Below are 10,988 nucleotides of genomic sequence, written 5' to 3' on the forward strand. Positions count from 1 at the left end.
TTAAAAAATAAAATAAAAAATTAAACTCACCTCATCCACGCAGCCTGGCTTGTCTTCTTTCATGACCTGGGAGGAAAAGGACCTTTGGTGACGTCACTGCGCTCATCACATGGTCCACCACCATGGTGATGGACCATGTGATGAGCGCAGCGACGTCACCAAAGGTCCTTTTCCTCCCAGGTCCTTAATGAGGAAGAAAGAAGACAAGTCGGGCTGCGCAAGTGGATGAGGTGAGTTTAATTATTTTTTTTATTTTTTAACCCCTCCATCCCTAATTTACTTTGCATTCTGTATTAAGAATGCTATTATTTTCCCTTATAACCAGGTTATAAGGGAAAATAATCAAATCTACACAACACCTAACCCAAACCCGCACTTCTGTGAAGAAGTCCGGGTTTGGGTCTGGGTACCAAAGATGCCGATTTTTCTCACGTGTGTGCAAAACGCATTAAAACACTCGCGCGGAAAATGCATACTATCCGGCCCTCACACGCGACACCCGTGTGAAAGAGGCCTTAGAGATGGCCTGAACGGATTCTAATAATTTATCTCTCGGGGTTTTATCCTTTATCTGAGCCTCCAGTTGGTTAATCCACAAAATTTGTACTCTCGCCGTACAGGTAGAAGCGATATTAGGCTTAAATGCTGCCCCAAAAGACTCCCAAGTTCTTCTTAAAAAACTATCGGTTTTCAGATACTTTGGCTATGGGGACATCGAAGGGATATTTTCTCTTGACTGACGAAGGGATGAAACTGGTTATCCGGATTTTTCCATTCCCTGTTAATCACGGCCTTGATATTTTTATGGATAAAAAAAGCTCTTTTCTTTTTTGTTTGTAACCTTTCAAACATAATGTCCTGAACAGATCGGACTTCTTTAGCATCTTCAAAATTCATGGTTGCTCTAATCGCTTTAACAAGCTGATCTACATCCGGAATGGGAAAAAATGGTCTACCGCCACCTTCGCCATCTGAGGATGATGAAGCTGTATCCGCTTCCCCGCTTTCTAGGAATTCTTCAGAACTGGGCATATCAGAATCTCACAAGGTTAATGCGGACTTTTCTCTAGCACTTCTCTGTCTATGGTGACGGTGTTCTATTTTAGATAGTAAGGTACTATTGACCTCTTCCCTAATCATTTTCTTCTTGCATCTAACCAGAACCAGAGATTCGTCAGCAATGGTATTTTCGACGCATGCTCTACATAACAGTTTAGTATAAGCGGGATCTAGTTTTGTTTTACAGAGGCCACATTCTTTATGGCCCGTTTTAGCGGTCGTCTTTTTAGGTTTGTCTGAATGAGGGATCATTCCCTAAAAGATAAACACATAAGGCCAGGATAAAATAACAATCCAAAAAGTCCATTTACATTGACAATAGACCCATACCCTCATTCATACCATAGGTGCAGGGGTAACTGGGTCCCTTGGGTTTTCCCTCCGAGCTCTCCATGCTGGAAAACCTCTTGCGGCCTTGGATCTGGAAGAACGCCGCAAAGATCCTAAGGCAGGTTTGAACTGGGCTGAAGAAATACTTGAATGAAGCATGGGATGCCAGTGGGGCCAAGCCACTCGGTGCACTCTTTACCTTTTTGCTTCTGGTCCTAGCCCCAACGTCTCAGACTCCGATCCAACCAATCAAGGTCACCTCTCTGGTAAATAGCTGGATTAGTTGCTAGTTACCAGCTCTTCCTGACTGTTATATGTAAGGACTGATATTATATCTCTTAGTTATCTGCTTATTTCTCTTAAATCTTCATCTTCTCTTATCTTGGATGACATTTTGGGGCTTTGGAACCGATTACTCAACCTACAATGGTTTCAACATACAATGGTCGTCCTGGAACCAATTAAGGCCTCTTTCACACTACAGTATGTCCATTTCAGTGTTTTGCGGTCTGTTTTTCACGGATCCGTTGTTCCGTTTTTTTGCTTCCGTTGTGGTTCCGTTTCCGTTCCGTTTTTCCGTATGGCATATACAGTATACAGTAATTACATTGAAAAAATTGGGCTGGGCATAACATTTTCAATCGATGGTTCCGCAAAAAACGGAACGGATACGGAAGACATACGGATGCATTTCTGTATGTGTTCCGTTTTTTTTGCGGACCCATTGACTTGAATGGAGCCACGGACCGTGATTTGCGGCCAAATATAGGACATGTTCTATCTTTCAACGGAACGGAAAAACGGAAATACGGAAACGGAATGCATACGGAACACATTCCGTTTTTTTGCGGAACCATTGAAATGAATGGTTCCGTATACGGAACGCAAAAAACGGACCGCAAAACGGAAAAAAAAAACGGTAGTGTGAAAGAGGCCTAATACTGTAACTTGAGGGACCGCTGTATTTCCGGGAGGTTAATAAATATGCAACGTTCACTTCCCCTACAGTCAAAATTCTAATTATTTTATTTTTACAGAACATATATCACACGGTGCTGGGAACGCGTCTCTGGTGAAGAGCGGGAACATGACAGCTGCCGCTGGGATCTTCAGTTAGCGAATAGGATAAAATTTCTCGTAGACTTCCGCCATGCTTCTAGGTTCTAAATAAAAGAATATAAATCTTGTATGAAAACTTGTATTCAAAAAATTAATAAATAAAACAATAAGCGAAACACATCGACAGCAGCCGTCGCCGCGCAAACCTTTCAGCTCGTTTGCTATAATGTATTAGTCTCGAGTCCAGAGCATTGTCTAGACCAGTGATACTCAACCTGCGGCCCTCCAGCTGTTGCAAAACTACAACTCCCAGCATGCTTGGACAGCCTACAGCTATTAGGGCATGCTGGGAGTTGTAGTTTTTCAACAGCTGGAGGGCCGCAGGTTGAGCATTCCTGGTCTAGACCGAATACAACTGTATCCACTTCTCAGCTGAGAGCAGGAGGAGATGTGTGCAGGTTTACTGCCTCTGAATGGAAACAAGAGAGCTCTCATTCACTGGCAGCAGGCAGAGATCTTGAAAATTGTGAAAAATGGAAATAAAGTATATTAGAAAGGTGCAGAACTTCCTTTATACAGCGATGAAGGGATTACGGGAACCCCATAGAAGTAAATTGAGAAAGAGAGCTGTGGATGAGCGGCCATCGGCCTTGGAAACTGCAGGGGGTACTGACACTTACTGTCTGGTTTCTCCAGAGACTGAAGATGATAACAGAGGGTCCCGCCATCAGGACACCCTGACATCAGTTTAGCTTCAGGGGACTGGACTGTCCAAAGTGTAAAACCCCATCATAGGGAACAACCAGGTAGGATGAGCAGCGAACGTACCCTTATGTGGCAGGATCTCCGGATGCCGCCTGATGTAGTCAAACATTTCACGATCCCGCTTAGCGTATTTGTAGTTCTCGTACTTGGTCAGGTGATAGCCGACAAACACCCCGATGGTGGTGAAGAGGATCTGGCGGTGAACACCTGACATACAGGAGAAGAATGGATGCATGATAACCAGAAGAAATAGTAAATAATATAAACATAAAATATATGAAATAGTAAAATAAAAGTCTATTCTTAAAGCAATTACAACTGATCTTCCATAAAGCGGCATTCTGGTTACGTGAAGTTATCCCCTCTCCACAGGATAGTGTGTAACTATTAGATCAGTGGGACTCCCACCAATCACCAGGAGGAGGACCTGTTAGTTCATGGAGACCCCCTGAAATGAATAAAGCGACCATTCTGTTCATTTCTATGGGGAGCTCTGTACTCGGCTGTCTCTGGAAATCCCATAAGAATGAACTAAATGGCTGTGTGCATGCCAAGCCGGGCGCTCCATCCATTTGGGGGGGGGGGTGGCTCAACGGAGTTCCCATCCTCGTGATCACTGGACCTCCACCGATCTAACAGTTATACCGTATCCAGTGGAAAGGAGATAACTGCACATAACTGGACTACCCCTTTTAGGCTCCATTCAGACGTCCATATCTGCAATACACCCGGCCGGCATCCCCATAGAAATGTCTGTTCTTGTCCGCAATTGCTTTTGCATTAGGCTGGGTTCACACGTGACTGAATAGCTGTGGATTTTTGTGCAGCAAATCCACAGCGTTGTACATTATGTGAATTTATGCTGCGGTCTGCAATGGAGAGAGTGAAGTCCGCTGCCTTTTCTGTGACAAAAACCGCATGTAGTCCACACGGCTTTTGCAGCAGAAGCGCACAAGAGGTTATTTTTATTTATTTTTTGCTCCTCCTATTTGTTCGTTAGCGTGCTGGAGCTCCTGAGGTTTTTCTCGAGCCTTTTCAGATCACCTTCTCTATAGGGGGATAAACGGCAGGAAGGAAACTCTACCGAGCAAATATAATGGGGGAGATTTATCAAAACTGGTGTAAAAGAAAACTGGCAACCAATCAGATTCCACCTTTCATTTTCTAAAGGAGCTGTGAAAAATGAAAGGTGGAATCTGATTGGTTTCTATGGGCAACTAAACCAGTTCTACTTTACACCAGTTTTGATAAATCTCCCCCAATGTTTGCAAAAAAGGGATTGTCCACATGGTAACTTTTATTTTTTTTAAAGGCTCAGAATGGCATTAATAAAATAAAATGATGCCTCCCCAACCCCCGCCGCTCCCCAGTGGTCTCTATTGTGGGTCCCTCTTGGCACACAGGAGATGTGATTCCTCAGCCAATCACTAGAGATGCTTCAGGTATCACTTCTTTTGTATTTTTTCCATTATGAGCCTTAAAGAAAAAAGGAATAAAATAATTTATTCCTTTAACCCCTTAATGTCAAGGCCTATTTTCATTTTTGCACTTTTAATATTTTTCCTCCCCACGTTCCAATAACCATAACTTTTTTATTTTTAAATACACATAGCTAAAGGAAGGCTTATTTTTTTGCAGGACACAATGCATTTTTTTATGGCACCATTTAATTTACCACATCTTGTATTGGAAAACGGGAAAAAAATTCTGTGTGGAAAATTGAAAAAGAAAAAAGAAAAAGAAAAAATAAGGATTCCCAGCGTTCACTATGAGCTAAAAATGACCCGACGTCCTTATTCTGCGGCTCAAACTTGTATTTTTTTTTTTACTACTTTAAAAAAATAAAAAAAACATAACTTTTTTCTATTTCTAAACACAGAGCTGTAGGAGGGCTTGTTTTTTCCATTACAAACTGTCATTTTTATTGGTACAATTTTTGCGGTATTTATGGCTTTTTAGTCATAAATTTTTTAAGGGGACAAAAATGGTGAATCGCGTGTTTTTCATTTTTTTTCGGTGATGTCATTCAACGGACATGAATTAATTTTTTGCTTGTTTTTATATTTTTATATGTAAAATTAGGAAAGGGGGGTGATTATTTTTTTTTTTATTATTAGCACCCGTAGAGTGCTAGTACATGGGATCTTTTTGGATCCCTTCTCCTATTCACCCTAATAGATCTCCATTCTCAGCTGTGCCTCGTGCATAGTTCAGTTTGGAGAGTGCCGTGGCAGGCCTGGATCGCTTCAGCAGCGTCCATGGCAACCGATCAGAGCCCCGCGATTTCACTGCTGGGGCTCCAATCGAAAGGGAGAGAGAGACGCATCCCTCTGCCTCCCCCCACAGGTGAAGGGCTGAATGATATGGGGGGGTTGGCACGATCGCTGTTCCCTGTAAGTGTGAGCAGAGGCCCATCCATACATCCCCTCAAGCATTATGAAGTACAGGTACGTGATAATGCGTGAAGGGGTTAATCCCACCCCTCCCTGTGCATACATATATGGTACTTGTGTTGGTACTTAAAGGGGTTGTCCAGGCCACGGATAATTATGACATTTCTTTGCAATAGGTCATTGCTATCAGATCTGTGGGGTCCAACACTTGGCAGCCGCCAGCACTTTAAAAGGCTTCCGTCAGCAGTTTTGTACCCATGACACTGGCTGACCTGTTAGGGCTGTTTCACACGAGCGGATGCCGTGCGCGACATCCGCTCCGTGAATGACAGCCAAGACCCGATGCAGACTGCAGAGGGACGGAACATTAACATGACTGATAATGCTCCGTGCCTCTCTGTGATCTCTTTACTACGAAATCACAGTGACAACTTTATCTCACTGTGATTTCGTAGTAAAGAGGTCACAGAAAGGCACGGAGCATTATCAGTCATGTTAATACTCCGTGCCTCTGCAGTCTGCATCGGGTCTTGGCTGTCATTCACGGAGCGGATGTCGCGCACGGCATCAGCTCGTGTGAAACAGCACTTACATGTGCGCTGAAGGCATCTGTGTTGGTCTAATGTTCATATGTGCCCACATTGCTGAGAAAAGTGATGTATTAATATATGCAAATGAGCCTCTAGGAGCAACGGGGGTGTTGCCGTTACACCTAGAGGCTCCGCTATTTCTGCCACCGCAGTGTGCTCTGCACTTTGATTGACAGGGCCAGGCCAGACAGTGAAAATGTCATCAAGCCCTTTAAACTACACAGTGTACAGAGCTAAAGTAGACAGCACCGTAAACTGCGTAGTGGCCATACTGGGGTACTGCAGCTCAGCTCCCATTCTCAGCGCTGGAAACCACACAGTATAGGGCCCCTTCTACTGGCTCTGTACACTCCATTGTCTCCAGCACTGTGGCTGCACAACACCTGATATTGTAGTTCTATCCTGAGGACAGGCCATCAATATCTGTAGCCCGGAGAACCCTTATTACATTATATATCATGTAGATGGCGTGGACACAGGAGCTGTAGGTGTCAGATGCATCAGCCAGGACTGGAGCTAACTCTGATTCCAGACATTTAACCCCTACTGACCGTCAGGCAGAGGCTGCGGCTCGATCGTGGGGTGCCGATGGTTTCACATGGCACCCAGAAGCCTAATAAAGGTCCCTGCGTCTGCCCACTAGGCCGTGCCAGAGAGATAATGCCCGGCAATACAGCAGAGCATTACATGAGCGATCACACGGTCCAATAGCAGCGTCAGAACATGGGGAGGACTATCAGAATATTGGGGTGACTATAGTATAAGGAGGGGGTAACTATCGCACCATCCGGCAGCGCCAGGCAATATGGGGGTGACAAGCATATACATATAGGGCAAGCTCTGATGATATTGGGGTGTCTAGATGTACTGCATATAAGGGGGTGCCCTATGGTAATATTGGGGTCTCACACAGCCACAATATCAGGGACACAGTGAGATATATAAGTGGGTGCACTATGGTAATATTGGGGTGTCTCCCCACCAGCTCCTGGGGTGAACGGCTTGTATTTAGGATACAGCACTGGTATACATGGCGGTGACACGATGGGTTGATAAATATAATAATTAGGGGGTGCACTGCTGGTCACCATGTATTGGGGTGCTACAGATGTGCAGTACAAACACTGGGGTGACATTACCTGCAGTATCAGTGATGTGGGCGCACTGTGGTAATACTGGGTGTTATAGGGGTGAACCAGCATGTATATAGGACACAGGCCATGATAATATTGGGGTGTCTGCCTCCCCGCCCCCCAGTACCAGTGAGGTGTATGTAAGTGGGTGCACTGTGGTAATATTGGGGGGTCTCACCCGCCTTCAGCACCGGGTACTGATTGATGGCGTTGTGGACGATGGAGGACAGGTAGCCGAGGAAGCCGAAGTACAACGAGCCCCTGTTCACCAGCGAGGGCGGCGGTAACACCCGAGCCTCGTCCGGAATCCACCCCATGGTTCTGCTGCCCAAGGACACCGGGGGACAATAATCAAGGACGGACGGGTAAGGGGAGAGTGGTTTAATTTCTTCCGGGTAAGAAACGAAGTCCGCAGTCGGCCACGTGACTTCACCTAATAAAGTCATTAACCCCTTCAGGACCACACAAAATGGGGCTTTTTGGCCTCCTGCTGGTTTCGTTTTTGACGAGGTCTTAACATTGTATTGTCTGTGGCTAGGATGTCCTCTTACAGAACCCCGTACTTATACCAGCTGGCCATATATAATTATATACAGGAGATACCCAGGTTATACCAGCCTGGGTATAATATGGTATAATATCTTCCTGTATATAGTGATATGGAGCATGCTGGTATAACCTGGGTATCTCCTGTATATAATTATATATGTACAGCAGGTATAAGTTATACATCTTCTTGTATATAGTGATATGGAGCACGCTGGTATAACCTGGGCATCTCCTGTATATAATTATATATGTACAGCTGGTATCAGTTATACATCTTCTTGTATATAGTGATATGGAGCATGCTGGTATAACCTGGGCATCTCCTGTATATAGTTATATATGTACAGCAGGTATAAGTTATACATCTTCTTGTATATAATGATATGGAGCATGCTGGTATAACCTGGGCATCTCCTGTATATAATTATATATGTACAGCTGGTATAAGTTATACATCTTCCTGTATATAGTGATATGGAGCAGGCTGGTATAACCTGGGCATCTCCTGTATATAGTTATATATTTACAGCTGGTATAAGTTATACATCTTCTTGTATATAGTAATATGGAGCATGCTGGTATAACCTGGGTATCTCCTGTATATAATTATATATGTACAGCTGGTATAAGTTACACATCTTCTTGTATATAGTGATATGGACCATGCTGGTATAACCTGGGCATCTCCTGTATATAGTTATATATGTACAGCTGGTATAAGTTATACATCTTCTGTATATAGTGATATGGAGCATGCTGGTATAACCTGGGCATCTCCTGTATATAATTATATATGTACAGCTGGTATAAGTTACACATCTTCTTGTATATAGTGATATGGACCATGCTGGTATAACCTGGGCATCTCCTGTATATAGTTATATATGTACAGCTGGTATAAGTTATACATCTTCTTGTATATAGTAATATGGAGCATGCTGGTATAACCTGGGCATCTCCTGTATATAATTATATATGTACAGCTGGTATAAGTTATACATCTTCTTGTATATAGTGATATGGAGCATGCTGGTATAACCTGGGCATCTCCTGTATATAATTATATATGTACAGCTGGTATAAGTTCTACATCTTCTTGTATATAGTGATATGGAGCATGCTGGTATAACCTGGGTATCTCCTGTATATAATTATATATGTACAGCTGGTATAAGTTATACATCTTCTTGTATATAGTGATATGGACCATGCTGGTATAACCTGGGCATCTCCTGTATATAATGATATATGTACAGCTGGTATCAGTTATACATCTTCCTGTATATAGTGATATGGAGCATGCTGGTATAACCTGGGCATCTCCTGTATATAATTATATATGTACAGCTGGTATAAGTTATACATCTTCTTGTATATAGTGATATGGAGCATGCTGGTATAACCTGGGTATCTCCTGTATATCATTATATATGTACAGCTGGTATAAGTTATACATCTTAAGATGTATAACTTATACCAGGCCAGCTCATATATAATAATAGGTTACCAAGGCCAGATGGTAGTACCTGGGCCTAGTGGGCTCGCCTTGCTGGCTGGCTCAGGCTGAAATTGCTGATGCTGAATCGACTTGGCAAGGCAGTGTGGACCAGTGTGGCACACAACCTGTCCTGAACGCTGACTGAGGCTGGATGGGCTCACTGATGTGGGCAGCGCGCTAGTGACTGGCTTCAGTGGCTTGGCTGGCAGAGAGAGAGAGCGAGGCGACTGGCACTAAGGGCAGGCAGTGTGATGGGGTGAGTCTGACAGTGGCACTGTATAGAGCTGGGCACTGGCAGACTAGTAGTGCTGCTGTGACCGGCACCACCACAGGACCGCAGCACACCCGTGGGTCCCATCCCGCTCCTCTGTTCCCGACTTAAGTAAAGTTCCGGTTCCTGCCTGCACAGTGCACAAACCAGAATTGGCCGATGCAGCTGCAGGCAGCACACGCTGGCCGTCACGTAAGCACGCCCTGCCTCCTTAGAGCAGGGATGTCAAACTCGTGGCCCTCCAGCTGTTGCAAAACTACAACTCCCATCATGCCTGGGCATACTACAGCTATCAGGGAATGATGGGAGTTGTAGTTTTGCAACATCTGGAGGGCCATGAGTTTGACATCCATGCCTTAGAGTGACCTTAGAGTGACCATGACCTGCTGTCACCCATAACAACAAAAAAGGAGGACTTCTGGCTGTCCGTCCCGGCCTTGCGACAGACGGTGGACTAAGAGTCTAAAAACCGGACGTCTGGCCACCCTATCTGTGGCTTAACATGGGCGTTAAGTCACTATGTCATAATGTGGCTCCCAGTATTAGTAGTGCCCCCCAGTAATATTAATGTCCCTATTAGTGCCCCCAGCAAAAGTAATGCCTTCATTTGTGCCCCCCCAGAATTAATATTGCCCCCATAAAGCCCCCCAGAACTAATAGTGCCCCAGTAATAGTAATGCCTCCATTAGTGCCCCCCAGAATTAATAATACCCCCAATAGGATCTCAATTCCAGAGAAAAACGCTTCCATTTTGTTCCCATTCATCGTCAATGGGGACAAAACGTAACTGAAAAGAACGGAGCGCTCCAGAATGCATTCAGTTCCGTTTTGCTCCGCATCCCATACCGGAGAGCAGCAGCATGCTGCGGTTTTCTTTCCGTCATGGGATGGGGAGAAAAACGGATCCGGCATGACCCACAATGCAAGTCAATGAGGACAGATTTGTTTTCTCTAACACAATAGAAAACGGATCCGTCCCCCATTGACTTTCAATGCAGTTAATGACGGATCCGTCTTGGCGATGTTACACATAATACAACCGGATCCGCTCATAACGGATGCAGACGGTTGTATTATCAGTAACGGAAGCGTTTTTGCTGATCCATGACGGATCCAGCAAAAACGCTTGTTGTCCCAGTCCTGGATTCAGCATGGTTGACCCTTTGTGCCATCATAAGTGAACCAGTCGTCTTGCCTTGTCCCCCTCAATGTACATCCGCACAGAAGGATTCGGTGCAGATCTTTTCGCAACAGAATTCAATGTGGAAAATCCACATTTCATAATAGCAGCAAATGGTATAAGATTTACAAAAAAAAAAAAAACTCCCATCCAAATGCACA

The 10,988-nt window shown here is 44.3% G+C and overlaps 1 protein-coding gene across 1 annotated transcript; it reads right to left on the minus strand.

The window, feature by feature from the left end:
• Positions 1–2,392: 2,392 nt before the first annotated feature.
• LOC122932208 (NADH dehydrogenase [ubiquinone] 1 subunit C2-like) lies at positions 2,393–7,712 on the minus strand. The gene is made up of 3 exons (XM_044286494.1): positions 7,508–7,712; positions 3,277–3,420; positions 2,393–2,552 (listed from the first exon to the last, which is right to left on the minus strand). The coding sequence occupies exons 1-3, from the start codon at positions 7,644–7,646 to the stop codon at positions 2,503–2,505; spliced, it is 333 nt and encodes a 110-aa protein (XP_044142429.1). The 5' UTR covers positions 7,647–7,712; the 3' UTR covers positions 2,393–2,502.
• Positions 7,713–10,988: the final 3,276 nt, after the last annotated feature.

Source organism: Bufo gargarizans, chromosome 3, assembly GCF_014858855.1.
Source record: "Bufo gargarizans isolate SCDJY-AF-19 chromosome 3, ASM1485885v1, whole genome shotgun sequence".
Taxonomy (NCBI): Eukaryota; Metazoa; Chordata; class Amphibia; order Anura; family Bufonidae; genus Bufo; species Bufo gargarizans.